General features: G+C 57.1%; 1 protein-coding gene across 2 annotated transcripts in view; it reads left to right on the top strand.

Moving 5' to 3' along the window:
* Positions 1-12745, top strand: part of CLEC16A (C-type lectin domain containing 16A) — a gene marked incomplete at both ends in the record, with an annotated part of 206270 nt that extends 193525 nt beyond the window's left edge. For both annotated transcript variants that reach the window (XM_079719268.1, XM_079719269.1), the window contains 2 exons: positions 2125-2286; positions 12390-12745. In XM_079719268.1, coding sequence (XP_079575394.1) covers positions 2125-2286; positions 12390-12745 — 518 coding nt within the window. The remainder of the gene's footprint in view (positions 1-2124; positions 2287-12389) is intronic.
* Positions 12746-13228: the final 483 nt, after the last annotated feature.

Here is a 13228-nt window from a genome sequence, read left to right on the forward strand (position 1 = left end):
TTTGCCGTGCTTAATCTGAGGCCCTGCCACCACACACGCAGTATATCACATGATGCCTCTTCCTCAGAACTCCAGCACGGTAATCCTGCTGTTCTCCGCCGTTGGTGGGTGCGGGGAATTTACCCACTGTGCTCCCTCCAGGCCTCGCATCTGCGTGCAGTCACATCGCCTGAAACCCGGGATGGCCTGGCTGGGGGTATAAATAGACCCAGCTTTTGATCCTTAGACAAAAATAATCTTACACAAACATTAGTACAAAAGAGCTTCTCCACGGTGGCTGGGTGTGGGTTCCCCTAAGTCCTGAGGTGGGGACAGAGCATCGGGTCCCCTTGCATGCCTCCCCACCAGGCCTGCCCACCAGCGGGTGGAGGGAAGGAGGCTCAGGGAAGTGGGGAGACTTGCCCAGGACCCCGCGGCTGGTAAGCGAGCGGATCAGTATGGAGCCCAGGCTTTTCTGGTGCCAGAGCCAGTGCCCCCATCCTCTTCCAGGCTGTGCACACTGTTTCCCTTGAGGGCCGGGGAGTGAAATATTTCAGGCTTTGTGGGCCGTGTGCGGCCTCTCTTGCAATGGCCCAGTGCTGCCTTTGTAGCTTGAAAGTATCCACAGGCAGAATGTAAGCAAAGGGCATGGCTGTGTTCCAGTAAAACTTTATTTAACAAACAGTCAGAGGGCCATAGTTCTCCAACCCCTGCTCGATACCCCGCTGCCTTCCTGAGTTCTGAGAAAGGCGTGGTCAGGCCTGGAGAACCTGCTGGAAGAAGTGTCAGTGGGCTCTGGGCCGAGAGAGGTGCAGGCGGCGCAGGCGGAGAGCCTGAGGTTTGGGGCCGGGGTGAGTGTGCTCGGGGTGGCGAGGCTTGATGTGACTGGCCAGGAGGGTTGGGGTCCCCACTCTCAGATGGGAGGAGGACTGGCCCCCATCCCTGCCCTGACTTGGTGCAGAAACAGGCGGGGCACAGAGCACAGAGCTCCTGGGGAGCCAGCACAGTCTGCACAGGCTCCTGGGAGCGTTGACAAGGCGTTTGTTCCTTGGGAGCTTTCCCGTGTTTCGTGGATGAAATCAGAAGCCGCGGCCCTTTAGAAAAGCAGGCTGTATGTACCAAGGCAGGAGTCAGGGTCTGGGAAGGCACATGCCTACTGGAGGAGGGGCTCCGGCGCGGCTCGGTCAGAAGGGCCCCCTTCCGTCATAGAGAACAGCCTGCTCCCACCGCGTGCCAAGCGCGGAGCAGGCTGGATGGGCCTGCTTGTACCCGCCTTGTTCTCCCCATGTACCCCTGCTGCAGCGGGGTGGGGAGAGGCCGGTGACACACGGCCCGCCAGCACCTGAGAAACGACACTGGGCACGCGTCCTAGTGCTTCTGCTGGTGAAGCAGGGTTTGCCCAGGTCTGCAGGTCTCCAAATTGTGAGGCTCCTTCACTCCCCCGGGCTCTTCCCAGGCTGTGAAGGCCGCAGGCCCCAGAAATGTGCGGTCCCCATCCCAAACCTGGAGTTGCTCTGAGGGCCAAGTGAATCTCTGTGATTGCTAGCTTTTCACCAGAACTTTCCTTCTTCCCACCAAACTCGCCACCAGACCCGCCAGGGCAGAGCAGATTCTCTGGCAGGGAGCGTTTTCAGGGTCTCCCCTCCGGCCCAGTGTGGCGTTAAGAGCCCCTGGCAGAACTCGAGTGTGTGAGCAAAGGTACCGAGGTTCGGCCTTGAGGATGTCCCGAGTCCCTCTGTGAACTTCACCAGGACGCCTCTGAGCCCCGAGGCTGTGTGTCCCCTTCAAGGGCGCAGCCTGCGCGGTGCAGAGCCAGCATCAGCACTGATTTACGGCTCAGCCCCGCCCCAAGTCCCCCGCACCCCGGCTCTAGGGCGGCTGCACCCTTTCCCTTGAAACAGCTTCGCAGCGTGTCCAGGTCAGTCCCAGGCCCGGCGAGCTCAGCTGATAACGGGGAGCAGACCCAGACTCCGAAGGAGCCGGCTTTGTGTCGTTTAGCGCCACCCTCACGCGGAGGCCCCCAGCCCAGCCTTCGCCGTGGGAGCTTGCCACAGGGGGCCACACATGCAGTCCCCAGGGAGGTAGCGCCCCTCCCGCCAGGCCGCCTGTCCCTCCCACTGGGTCACGTCCCGCCTTGTCTTGCAGGCTTCGCCGTGGCCCAGTGCATGAACCAGCACAGCTCGTCCTCCCTGTCCTCGCCGTCGCCGTCTGCCAGCGGGAGCCCCAGTGGCAGTGGGAGCGCCAGCCACTGCGACTCGGCGGGCGCCCGCTCGTCGTCCAGCCCCTCGGCCGCCCAGAGCCCCGCAGGTATTGGCCACGGACACGGTGCAGTGGGGGGACTTGAGGGAACCCCGCGACCCCTCCACCTGAGAGCCCCGACCCTCAGCTGCTCCCCACCGCTGTGTCTGGGGACACTGCCACTCGGGGGTCCGCATCCGCTGGGACGTGCTGTTGGCGGCAGGCGGCTGTCGGCTCCCCGCAGGGGAGGAATCACTCCCTTTGCAGGCCGGCCCACTGGAAGGCCTCCCCGGTGGCAGGCAGCTGAGCCTAAATTCTCCCCATTATCACCTCCGGAGCCTTAGGTGTCACGAGGAGGGGTCTCCCAGGCATGATTGTTTGAACTCTGGCGAAAGAATCGTGTCTCTGCTAATTTTTTTTTTCTCCTCCATAACACACCAGTTTCTTCTTTAAATGTTTGGTGCAGTCCAGTTGTCTGTGACGGGGGGGGGGGGGTGCATCTTGCCGCCCTTTTGAGAGTCTGTCAGGGTGGGCTAGAGTCACATCCTGCCCTCCTGTAACTGTCACAAGTGTAGATGTGGCACAGAGAGACCCCCTGAGCAGGGAGCCTGGAGCGAGACGTGTGCGTGGTCACCCTGTGCTCTGAGCTGCCGTGAGCCCCTTGCACGTGAGCCCCTCGCCGCAGGGCCTGAGATCCCGGGAGTGCAGATGCCGGCTTATTTCCTGAGCAACGCGGCCCCAAGATGCAGCTAGAGGAGCAGGGCCTTGAGGGTGCATGACACTTCACAGCCCGGCGGGTGACCCGTGGGCCTGGAGGGCCCCGGACATCTCTGATTTGAGAGATCCCCCCCATAACTCTGGTCTGCGCCCCCATTTGGGGACCCTCAGTGTCCTTTGCTGTTCCTGCAGGGTCCCATCCAGAGCCCTCACCCATCATATTTCAGGGACACCTGTGCAAACTCTTGTTAAGTGATAGATCGATGGGTCTCGACAAAAGCGGTGCTCCAGGGCGGCACCCACCACGGCGCCAGGAAATCGGGGGACCCCTGGCCACCGTCCGCTTGGCACCAGAGACAGAGATCCCCTTGGGCTCCCGCACCTCTCTGCGGAGTTTTCAGCTTCCACTTTTCTCAGCAAAGGGTTAACCCCGCCTGGTCTCCATGCCTGTGGCTCAGGGCAGCTCTGGCCTGCAGCCCCTCCCCCCTCCCACAGCATCCATTACCTCCATCTCCGACTGACATTCATGGGGCCCCAGCAGCAAGGTGACCCTCAAGCCACCTCCCGTAGACCCCCGTCCACTCGGCACCTGCTCCCCTCCCTGCCCCAGCCCAGGGAAGATGACTGCCCTGTCTGAGCTATTTCTGAGCCCGACTTAAGGTTGGCTGTGTATCCAAGCAGTTGCTGCTGCTGTTCCCAGGCTCGTAGCTGGGAAATTCAGACAGAGCTTTCTCAGAAGCCGAGATCAGCCCTCTGCCTCCCCCTGAAGCCTGGTCTCATGCTGGCTCTGGGGGCCAGAGTGCAGGGTTGTGTGTTTATGTGCTCATGTTTGTACCCGCGTCCTGCCTGCATGTGCACGGAGTTCTGTGTCTCTGTTGTGTGGACCCAAACACACACACATACTTACAATTGCATTTTGGGTGAAAGGTCTCTTCCTGGTGCGGCTGTGTATGCCTTTTTTCATTTTTAAGGAGGCGCAGCCAACAGCTAAGCGAACCAATGAGCCATACACTTCTTTGCCTAAAACTGAAGCCAGCAAAGACCCGCATTATCAAACTCGTGCCTGGGTGCGCAGCTGCCCACCTGAGCGTGGGCCCTGGGGCTCTGCCCTTGCCCACCTTGCACCTTGCGCTAGTTTCTTTGTTCTTGGCCTCCCTCAGCCCCTCCATCCCTACCCCCACCATCCCCTGCTCGGTGCCAACGACATGTCTTCTCAACTCAGAAATGCAGGGGCTGTTAGCCTGGCTGTCAGGTCGAGAAGTGATGGTCAGGCCCCCGGCTGTCTGCTCCCGATCGGTGTGTCCCTGGCAGGCCTGCGGAGACAAGCGCGCAAGGCCCCATTTTTTATGCTGCCTGACAGTAAAAGCCTGGGGCCCAGCCTGCCTGTCCAAATCTCCGTAGACGCTGAAATAACTCACCTCCTGATGCAGGGCCGTCCTGTTGGGCGGCTGGTGCTTCACTCTCCACTGAAGAGCCAACTGTTGATCCCTGGAAGGAGAGAACATTGGTGCCCACGGGCTGGGGCGGCAGATCTCAGGAGGACCACCAGTCACTTCCTCTCAATGCCAAACTTGCAGGCCGGCCTTCAGCCACCGGGTACATCCAGAGAACACCACGTGGGGTTTCCATGTTCCCTGTAAGGCAGGTCTACCCAGACGGTTCCAGCATCTGCCTGGTGTTCTACCGAGCCATGCTGGACGGAAGAAGAGAGGCAGCTTTTTGTTGGGACAGGTGCCCTTCTGCCCGTTCCCGGGTTGAAGGCAGCCCAGGGTGGTGGCCCAGTGTTCAGGCGTCTGATTTGGAAGCCACCAGACTTTCCACCACAGGGCCTGGCCACCACCTGCCAGAGGCAGCATCCTTGGAGGGCCAGCTGGGCCACAGGTTGGGTCAGGGCCTCTCCTCCACAGCCCAGCCAGCCTGGATGGCAAACATCTGCAGCCCAGCCACAGAGCCACTTGTCCTCAAAGTGGCTTTGGAGGACACAGTGCAGAATCGGAAGCATTCCTGACCCTGTGTTTCCAGAGCTTCCCGGAGTCCAGGAAGTTAGAGTGGAGAGCAGCCACCAGGCTGTTTGCAGCCGGAATTAGCTAACTCCAGGGGTTTCTTTGCCCTTGAAGCCACACCTTGCACCTCAGGGTTTGGTCAGGAAAGCACCTGAGAGATACCATCTACCAGGGCATGAGACAGGCCCAGTTTTCCGTGTCTCTGCTCCATGGGGTCGAAACCTGGAATCGCGCAGGGATACCCGTAAAAGCCAGGGGCAACCCTCGCACTCTCAGCCGTTGATGTGGCCTGGCCCCACCCCCCCCCGCCCCCACCCAGCCCTCTGGGTGTGCACCCGCCACGGGGCGTCCCGGTAGGCACTGCTCCCAAAACCCACGTGTCAGGCACAGTGCTCACAAATACGTTACAGACACCCCCTTGTTGCGTCCTGCCACCCTCCACCTCACACTGTGCTGTTGAAAACACAGGGGCTTGGAGAGGTCACACAGCTTGGCCATGCTGCTGCAGCTGGTGGCAGGGGGGCCCAGATAGGGACCCAGCCTTAGCAACCCAGAGCCCTACTCCGCCTCCTGAGACAGCCCAGCGGAGCATCGCTTCGGTTCCTAAGTCTGTCCCAGGTGCCTCCATGGGGTGTCCCTGAGACCTGGGCCTCGGGTTCCGATCGTGGTTGGGGGCCACCTATGAAGGGTGCACATCTCTCCTCCCCAGGCAACAGCTGCTCTAGAGCCAGATGAAGAGCCTCAGCCCATTCACAGAGGCCCAGGTTGCTGTGCAGCCCCAGCCGGCGAAAGCAGGGCTGTGCAGCTCCGGGGGCGGGGGGAAGCCCAGTGGTCCCCAAATCAGCAGCAAAATGGACCCCAGATGACCGCCTCTGCCAGCCCAGATGGGTTCACCCCCAGATGAGGGTGTGAAACTGCTCTGACGCTTGGTTGTGTTTTCCGCCTCCGCCCTCTGTCCAGCCCAGGGGACCCTAGCGTTCCCTGCCTGGAGTTGAAAGAGGCCCACGCTTATCCCTAATACGGATTTCCTCAGCTTCCCATGGGGCCTCCAGTCTGAGCGCCTCGGGCCTTGTGGACACCAGGCCTGATCTCAGAAGGGTCCCTCTGAGCGTGGCCCTCCACCTGCCAGCCCCGACACCCCACCTAAGAGGCTCTTCTCTCTGCCTCTTCCTACCTCGGCCTTGGTACCCCACGCCACCCGCTACTATGCACATGTCCTGGGCACAGAGGGTAGCAAAGCCTGGAAGGCACAGGCTGGCAGGGGAGGCCGAGTCTATCAGAGGACCACACAGATAAGTGTCCAGTTACAAGCTGTGAACTGGAGGCTGCGGGCGGGGCCAGAGACTCCCAGAGAAAGTGTCACTGGAGGTGAAAGCCTGAGGATGAGGGGGTGACTGGGCCAGGGCTCCCTGAAGAAGGTGGCCTTTGGGTGTCACACAGTCCACCAAGGCCCAGCCCGGAAACTGCCTGGTGACAAGTTGATTCCTTTTCCCTATCTTTCTGGGATCTACCTATCAATTCCACCCTTCCACATACAGACTCAGGGGGCAGTCTGTGTTTGAGAAACAGCCCCTACGCCCATCAGGGCTGAGGCCCAAGCGGCGGCTGCAGACCCAGCACAGGCAGAGGGACCATCACCAGAAGGGGGAAGGGTCACCGCCTAGAGGCGTCACCACTTTGCCAGTCGCCCAGAGACACCCTCTGCTCTGCTTCTGAGTCTCCTTCACACACCAAAGGCACATGGTAGGCCCTTGTGAGTGACTCCTCAGCAAGTACAGGCCCTCAAATCGGGGCCAAGAGACACCCCAGACAGAAAGGTCAAAACTGAATTCTGTGGTAACCAAAGGAACCAACCAGAAAGAGCTGGGGACAAGGGGATTTTATTTTCATTGTCGATTATTTACCTGTTAAAGCTGTGCCCAACAGGGTTTACCATCTGGGTTTAGCACCTGATGCGTGAGCCCACCTGTTCCCACTGTCCTTTAAAGACAGTGCCCTGAAATCCTCTAGTCTTTCTGGGGAGAGCTGGGCGCCCCACGCTGTGGAAAAGTCCAGGACCCTTTTGCCTGCTCAAACGGTATAGCCAGCCTCGTGGGCCTCGGCTTATTCCCCAGGGAGAAAATTACAGGGTTGGAATCGGCATTTTTTTTTTCCCTAAACGTTTTATGGTTTTGAGAAGCTGAAATTGCAGAAAACATATGGCGGGAAAGAGAAAATAGATCCAATTTTAGAACCAAATGTAGGATCAGTAGGAATACTTTAGAAATATCTTCTGGGTTATGCCTGTACACGCACACACACACACACGCACACGCACACACACGCACACACAGCGTGGGATTCTAGTAAGAAAGCCGTCTCCTCAGCTAAGAGCTCTGTGACCTACACCATGTTCCTCAAACAGCCACTCTGCCTCCAATCTCCAATCTGTTGCATTTCACAGGTGTTCTGGGTGAGCCACTTTGAGGAGGATGACAGAAAATCGTTTGTTAAAAAATGAAGTCAGACTGAAGGCCAGGCTGCTCTTTCCAGCGTCCATTTTCAGAGCCAGGGAGTTCTGAGCTGGGGCCACTCTGACTCTCCCCTAAGGGTTTATAGAAAGAAGGAAGAGCTTGGTTCCTGGTGGCCCTGTGCTGGGAGCCTGACGCGGGCCCTCCCTCCCCCATCCTCACCTGCTCCCTGAGATGATTGTCTGAAAGTACGACCTTCACCCCAGAGCACCATCCCATTTGGGCCAGCTGAGCACCAGACAGCCCAGGGCCAACCTGTGTGTTACTGACCCCGGGCACCGTGGTCAGGTGGGACTTTTAAGGACAAAACCCCAAGCCAAACGTGTTCTCTTTTCTCCGCAGTTTTATCCATGACGTTAATTTTTTTTATTGCGGTAAAATACACGTAACATCAAATGTGCCATTTTAACCATTTTTCAGCCTACAGTTCAGTCCCTTCGCCTTGTTGTGCTCCGTGGCACTCATCTTAAGCCCTGATGTAATCCCGGTTTTGTCTCAGAGGTGGCCGTTCCTCCCCAGGGAGATGCTCCTAACATTTTTGTTGCAGCCGCTTGGCATCTGCCCTCAGATCTTGCTGCTGTGGTTCAGTCTTGGTTTCAAAGGTGCGGATCACCAGAGTGTGGCCGGGAGAGTGTCACCTCGTGGCTGGGGAGGGGGTGACTAGGGAGGGGGTCACGGGAGGCTCTCCCAGAGCCGTGCTGGTGGCTTCGGTGGCTGCCACTGAGAGCCCTCGGCCTCATCAGTTGGGGTCAGAAATCTACTTGTTTCCCTAACTTGCTTTGGCTCCGATCCCCCAACCACACACCCTTCCCTCCTCAGACTGGCCCAGGGATGCAGGGTTTTCATCTTCACCAACAGGCAGTTCTGTTCCTCCGCCCCCGAGGGTGCTCACCGAGACCAAGTGTCGCCGATGACCCCGAGAATTTCCTTCCCGACAGGACTGACCTCTGCCGTCTTTACCCGTCTTTGAGTCCCACAGGCGGATGATCTGGTTCTTAGCTGTCCCAACACCGCCTCATCGTGGGGGGCGGAATGGGGGTGTCCTGCCTGCATGGGGGCAGCGTCACCAGCACCTGCTGGGTCAGGCCCCCCTGCCTCACGCTCTCGTCGATGCTTCGCGTCCATCGCTGCTCTGTGTCCCCCCTCCGTGTCACCTTCTCCGTCCCGTTGTTAAAGGCTTTCTATGATCTGTCGCTGTGTTTCCCTCTAGTCAGGAGTGGCAGGAAAGGACGCCGGCGAGTGTTCAGCCTGTCGGAGGCCGACAGTCACGGCGGCCACTGGGTTTAGTGCTTCGATCGGCAGCTGTCACGGCACCTCTGGCACGGTCACTGCAGGCAGGTCTCCTCCGGTAGCCTCCTCGGCCCGCGACGCCCCTGCACGCTGCATTTCCACACCAGCAGGCTCCCAGGATGCCAGGCGAGGGCACGGGGAGCCCGGGCCACTGACCCGAGCCATTTCCTCAGCTCCAGTCCCTTTCTGGCCTCATCCCGCCTGAGGACCGAACCCCCGGCCCTTCACCCCTATGTCAGCTCCTCCGAGGCAGCCCCGGGCAGCTTGGAAACGCTGTCCTCCGCACCAGGCTCGGTGCAGGCCCTGAGCTAGGGGGGTTCTCCAGCCCCATCCCCGCAGGGGCCCCCCAGTTTAGGCCCCAAGGGTTGGGCAGTAGAATTTGCAAAAAGCCACAAAGAAGTCAACTAGTTGCTTTTTTCTTTTCCTTTTCCCTTTATCCCCCAGCCTTGCTCGAAGCTAAGTGGTAGATTCCATCACGTTCCAGCCAGAGGCCAAGTCATTTCACTTGTAAGCGCACTGGCGGATGTGACTCCATCATCTCCCCTTCTTGCGTTTAGAACTCCAAATAGTGGCCGCGGGTGGGCCGTGGTCACTGCCACCCTCCCGCGATGCTTCTCATAGGGTTTCCCACCTGTGCCCTCCCGCTGGGCAGCTGCACTTGCCAGGCAGGAGCCTTTGCCTTCTCTTGCGTTTAAAAGCTGCTTCCTCTGAGCTTTGCCCTCCAACTTGCTGTGCTGCTCTGTCCTTTTCTTCCCCATGTCTCTCAGTCTCACCTCCCCTGGCCTGAGTACATCCAATCCTCATTTTTATTGGAAACTGTCACTCACTCGCCAGGGGTCAGCTGAGCCCCTGCCCTAGAGCCACAGATCAGCTTCCGAGGGTGCTGGCCAGGGACTCAGGGGACCCGCTGCCTTGGTGTCAACTTGAGGCAGCACCATGGGGAGGCCGAGCATCCCTCACGGGAACCTGGACGTCGGGCTTTCCCGCTCCAGCCTCCACTCGTTTCCTGGGTCAGGCCCCAACCTGTGCCCTCAGAGCTCGGAAACACCAGCAGGTGAGCGAGGCCAGAGGGTTAGCAGTGACCACTGCGAGTTGACCATAAACTGACCATAAACTGTGTCCTCGCTAGGTAATTTTCCCCCCGTGAAAACTTGGCAGAGTTCTTGGTTTTTTTCCGCCTCTTGAATGCATAAATTTGTAGCTAACATTCAGGAAGCAGTTCTTGGTTTAAAAATAGGTAGGTAGGGGGCTTCCCTGGTGGCGCAGTCGTTAAGAATCTGCCTGCCAATGCAGGGGACATGGTTTCCAGCCCTGGTCCGGGAAGATCCCACATGCCGCGGAGCAGCTAAGCCCATGCGCCACAACTACTGAGCCTGCGCTCTAGATCCCGTGCTCTGCAACAGGAGAAGACACCATAATGAGAAGCCTGCACACTGCAACGAAGAGTAGCCCCTGCTCACCACAACTAGAGAAAGCCCGCGTGCAGTAACGATGACCCAACACAGCCAAAAATAAAAAGCATTTTTTTAAATAGGTAGGTAGGTAGATAGATAGGTAGAAAGAACAATGTTGTAGGTGATGGGTAAGAGGAGGTTATTTTTCCTATTTAAAAAAAAAAATAGGAAGAGTCTGTTTTTCAGGGGAAAAACCAACCCTTTTAATAAAATTGTTGGTTCTCTTCCTAAAGAAGGAACCAGTTTTGTGTGTGTGGCATCGTTCGCTGATTTGTTTTCTAATATATTTGATAGCAACTTTCCCACACACTTGATCATTCTTATCACCAGAAACCCCGTTAGGGATCAGGGAAAGTGGTTTGTCGGCCCTTTTGAGTATCTGCGTGCAAATGCAGACCCAAGCAAAGAGGGAATTCTCACAGAGAAGTCTGGAGAAAACGTGAAAGAAATGCTCTGAAGCTCTGTCTCCAGGTGGCACAAAAGTGCCCTTGGAGAATCAGTCATTTCTAAACTGCCTCGTCATCAGCTAAGCTGACACGTGGGTCCTTATGCACGTAAGTTCCTGGACACGCTTGTTTGAAGCAAGGTGAGCCTGTACTCAGAGCCCCACGTTCAGATTGCGATGGGTCACAACCTGAGCCCAGGCCTTGAAACCAGCCCGTCACCACAAGGCGTCCTGAGTGGAGCAAATTCATTGAAATTCAGAGAAACCAGAAAGTGTGTGGGGTGTTTACTCAGCATTTGTGGGCTGAGATCACACCTCAAATCATTTTTTCCACTAGTGCTCACCCATGTCCCACTGCCACCCTCTCAGAGCGAGGACAGACCCAAAGCCCCACGCAGTGGTTTTCTCTGGGCCTTATTTCTCTTTTAAAAAAAAGAAAGAAAGAAAGAACGAAAAGAAGAAAAAAGGCCTTGTGAAGAAGTGGCCTGGGGCCTTTCCGAGCTCACCGTGCCCGGGAGTCCTGTGGGAAGCTACGACGTGTCCTCTGGGAGACTTGATCTGTTGCTTTGAGCTTCCTCTCCACGCTGGGGATCCTCTTCCTCTCCTTCATCCCATTCTGTATGCCCTTCGGTTTTATTTTGCTCTTGGTTTTTCCATTCTTTTGCTCTGTGTTCAGTTTGCGGTTCTGTTTCGTTTTGGCTTAAGAAAAAAAAAAAATACAACTGACTTAAGTGGAATCACATTGAACCAAAAAATGTCTGTCATCATCCCAGGGCCCAGAGTGCTTTCAGATTCATTGTCCTCACAGTGTCCTCGGCGCCTTGTTGGCCCCAAGATCTGTAACAGAGGAGATGTGCTTTCCAAGCGAGACGCCCACGGCCTTCGTACCCATGTTTTCAAATCACTGGCACATGAAGTCCTGAAAGATGTTTCCCACGAGGAACCCCAGTGGCAGCTGGTATCTCTGTCCAAGCCAGCTCGTCTTTGGAAAGCAAATAGGCCACTTGTCTGTAATCTAATCACGGATTTTGAAAAGCATCAAAAAAAGAAATTGCCGCTGCTAAAATAACTGCATCGGGCCGCGCCTTCCTCCTGACGTGGTTTCTCTCCGTGGCCCCTGGGGGAGACCCTCAGGATAAGAATGGCCTGAGCGATCACAGCCCCTTTCTGGGTGCTAACTCAGCACTTAGAGGAGGAGCAGGCGACAAAACCACAGTCCGAGGTTTTGTTTTAGCTTTGCAAAGCTGAAAAATTGTATAGAATTCCTTTTTTTTTTTTTTTTTTTTTAAATACCGCAGGGAGTTACCTCTTGAGGAAATGTTACCAAATATAGACTCTGGGAATGGCCTGAGGTGATAAGCACACCCAAGCCTGTTCTCTCCCTAAATGCATATTTATCATCAGGCAGGTGGTTCACACACAGAGCCTGTCTGGGCTGTTTCCTGGCACCAGGAACTGGGCTTCTGGAACCCACTCATTGATTCTGCACAAGCCCCTAATGTGTCCCTTGCATCACAAGTCAGAGTAACCATGGGCCCTGACAGATTTCCCCCAGGCCTAGGTAGGGCTGGATTTGCCAGCTTCTGTGTCCCCAGAAGGAGGAAGTGGAGACAAGCTATTCCCCCAGCACATCATCTCCCAACCAGACCTCCCTGGGCCTTTGTTCAGCACGGGAACAGGGGGTGCCAGCATGAGCAGAGCATCTCAGAGCTGAGCATACCTTTGTTTTTTCTCCCGCCCCTCCCCCACCCAGATGACCCCATGACTATGGAACAGCCTCAGCCTAACCTTCCCGACCAGTTGGTGATCGTCAGTGAAACAGAAGCAGAGGCCAGGCCCAGCAAGAGCCTGGCAAGGAGTGCGGACGTGGAGACAGTCAACCTGTGCCCCAGCCTCATCCCCGCCCAGCAGCCCACCATCTCCCTGCTCTGCGAGGACACTGCCGACACGCTGAGCGTGGAGTCACTGACCCTCGTCCCGCCCGTCGACCCCCATAGCCTCCTCACCCTCACCGGCGTCCCCCTGCCATCCACACCAGCCGCGGTGGGCACAGGGACCCCGGACGAGGGGGCTGTGCAGCCAGAGCCGGTGGGCCCCGCCGAGCACTGAGTTGACCTCCCTTCGTGTGTGCGCCCCCGCTGGCAGGGACCCGGAGCAGCTGACACGACAGACACCTCGGGAGTGTCCGAAGTTCTCCTCAGCCCCGGTAACTGCCTCGAACCATCCTTGCAGTCCTTTGCTCCGTTTGAATTCCCCTTTTACTTCACACCTCTTTGAGACCAGGCTGGGACCAGTGGCGACACCCCAGCGAACCCAGATGACTGAGGGTTCAACCAGAGGAGGTTGGGCTGGTGTCAGAGCCCATGGCCCGAGGGCAGCAGGACCCACCGACAACACTCCCTTCATCAGCCAGCCCCTCCCCAGTCTTGAAGGTCCTCTGCCACTGTCCCCAGTGAGCACAGAAGAAGCGGACGTGGTCACTTTGTGTAGAAATTTGTAGAAAAGCAAACTTCGATAAACATCTCCTTTGGATATTTATTCCTGCTTCTGGCAGCAGATGAAAAACATCTATTTTAAAAGTTCAAAAAAAAT

This window comes from Hyperoodon ampullatus (assembly GCF_949752795.1).
Source record: "Hyperoodon ampullatus genome assembly, chromosome: 14".
NCBI lineage: Eukaryota > Metazoa > Chordata > Mammalia > Artiodactyla > Ziphiidae > Hyperoodon > Hyperoodon ampullatus.